We start from the raw sequence: 2,039 nt of genomic DNA, 5'->3' as shown, positions 1-2,039 counted from the left end.
AGGCAGGTGAGAGCCCTGCCAAGGCTTTGTGCAAACCACTAACCAGCGAAGATGCAAAGGAAAGACAACCTTTTTTCAACAGACTCTACAAAGCTGTAGCCTGGAAACTGGTTGCTGTTGGAGGCTTCAGTCCTAATGTAAATCATGCAGAACTTCTAAATTCATCTATTCAGTCTGTAAAAGCTACGTTAGATGTTGCTTTTGTTCCCCTGAAGGAACTTGCAGACTTGCCTCAAAATAAAAGCTCTCTAGAAAATATAGTTTGTGAACTGAGGTGCAAGTCTGTCTACTTGGGTACTGGCTGTGGTAAAAGTATGGAAAATGCCAAAGCAGTGGCTTCAAGAGAAGCTTTGAAATTATTCCTCAAGAAGAAAGTTATTGTGAAGATATGTAAAAGAAAATACAAAGGTAGTGAAATCGAAGATTTGGTGCTTCTGGATGAAGAGTCAAAACCTTCAAATTTGCCTCCAGCTTTAAGAAATCCTCGCGAGATCTTGTAGGGGAGAATCACTGTTTGTACTGTGTATAGTATTTCAACACAAGGACTGAAGGTTAATTTTGTACTTTGAAAATGTAGGCTTCCAGATATTTTGTATTTCTTTCTCAGTTTTGCAAGACAATGATAGTTCTTTCACTCGGTAGCAATTGTATAAAACTTGTTAGAGATGACAAGTGCGCATTTAAAGGTATTGCCTTAATATACAGCACAGTAGTGTGCTGTTGTATTTGCAGAATAGTCTACCTAACTCTTCTATTTTTAATTAAACTATTAAGGTACAATTTGCTGTTTAAAACCTGATGTTTTTGTAATTCTTACAATTTGATGGTAGTGTGCTCAATTGTCTACCATATCTTTTCTAGGCTTGTAGAAGTGTGTACATAGGGACCATAATACTTGAATAATTGAAAGTTGTTTAAAAATTTCAGTCAAAAAGTTGAATTATATGTTTCAGGCTTGTTGCTCATAATGTTCACTGTTGCTCATACTAGGAGAGAAAGTAGTTGGTTGACTATTTTTATGGGATGTTTTCATAACATTTGCAATATAAGTGACATCCTGATCCCATTTAACATTATGCTATCAGGTTAGAGCCCTTTTTATATCACATTGGCAAATTAGCAATTAGCAGTCAAGTCACAGCTATTTCGGCCACCAAAACTGTAAGCAGATTTAATTTATATGGTGAAGTATCATTTACAGTTTTGTTTGGTACTTTTTTTTCCAAATGAACATGGATTTCTATACTAAGTATATTTTGACTGCTACTGAAACAATAAAACCTCTGTGATAAGCATCTATAGTATTTTGGTTTTGGCTACTAAATATTCCAGCCATTTCAATAACATCGCAACACCTTCAGTAAAGCTTTACATTGAGTGGCTTCAAGGTGTAATCCCACAAGAATTAGTTGGTTGCTTTAGATGTGTAGCTGAAATACTATAAAACTGATAGAGGGCACCTGTAGAATATGAATTTCAACTTTTGTAACACCAAGGTAAGCAAAATGAAAATGCTGCTGTCTGCTGGAGTCAGCAAGTGTATTGTAAAACATTCATTCTAATCAAGCCCTTCCTTTGCTACTTTTTTACTCCCTGTACAGAATAGTTTGAGGTAAAGAAACTGGGAGATTACCTTTTATTTTCAATGTTGCTGAAATACCTGCACAAACTGCATGTTTTGGTATATTGGATAATGACATGTAATTGTAAAAACATAATGTCTTCAGTGCTATTTTGAATTAATCTTGTCCTATTACAGTAGTTAGCTTCATTTAGTGGTGTCCTTACACTTGATTGACAGATCAAGTGCTAAAGGAATGAATAGGAATTTCTGGGATCTCACTAGTACATACATCCACTTTCAGTTATTTTGTAAGTTTTGGGACTAAACCACAGTGGTGTTTACACTGTACCCTGTGTGCTTTTGAGCAGCAGTGGCTGTCCAGTACATAGCACGAGAAGCCTGCAAGGCGCTCGCACTTCCCGGTGGCTGGTTGAGAACTTCCTCCACCTGACCCCTGTGCTTCTGTGCCCTCGGT

General features: G+C 36.8%; 1 protein-coding gene across 1 annotated transcript in view; it reads left to right on the top strand.

The window, feature by feature from the left end:
• Positions 1-1,713, top strand: part of CDKN2AIP (CDKN2A interacting protein) — a 4,834-nt gene extending 3,121 nt beyond the window's left edge. The window contains 1 exon segment of the mRNA XM_031066300.1: positions 1-1,713. This exon segment is cut by the window's left edge and continues 81 nt beyond it. Within this exon segment, the coding sequence (XP_030922160.1) occupies positions 1-500 (500 nt within the window). The 3' untranslated portion in view covers positions 501-1,713.
• The last annotated feature ends 326 nt before the right edge of the window (positions 1,714-2,039 follow it).

This window comes from Geospiza fortis, unplaced genomic scaffold (assembly GCF_000277835.1).
Source record: "Geospiza fortis unplaced genomic scaffold, GeoFor_1.0 scaffold40, whole genome shotgun sequence".
Taxonomy (NCBI): domain Eukaryota; kingdom Metazoa; phylum Chordata; class Aves; order Passeriformes; family Thraupidae; genus Geospiza; species Geospiza fortis.
This window is presented reverse-complemented; position numbering and strand designations above follow the sequence as displayed.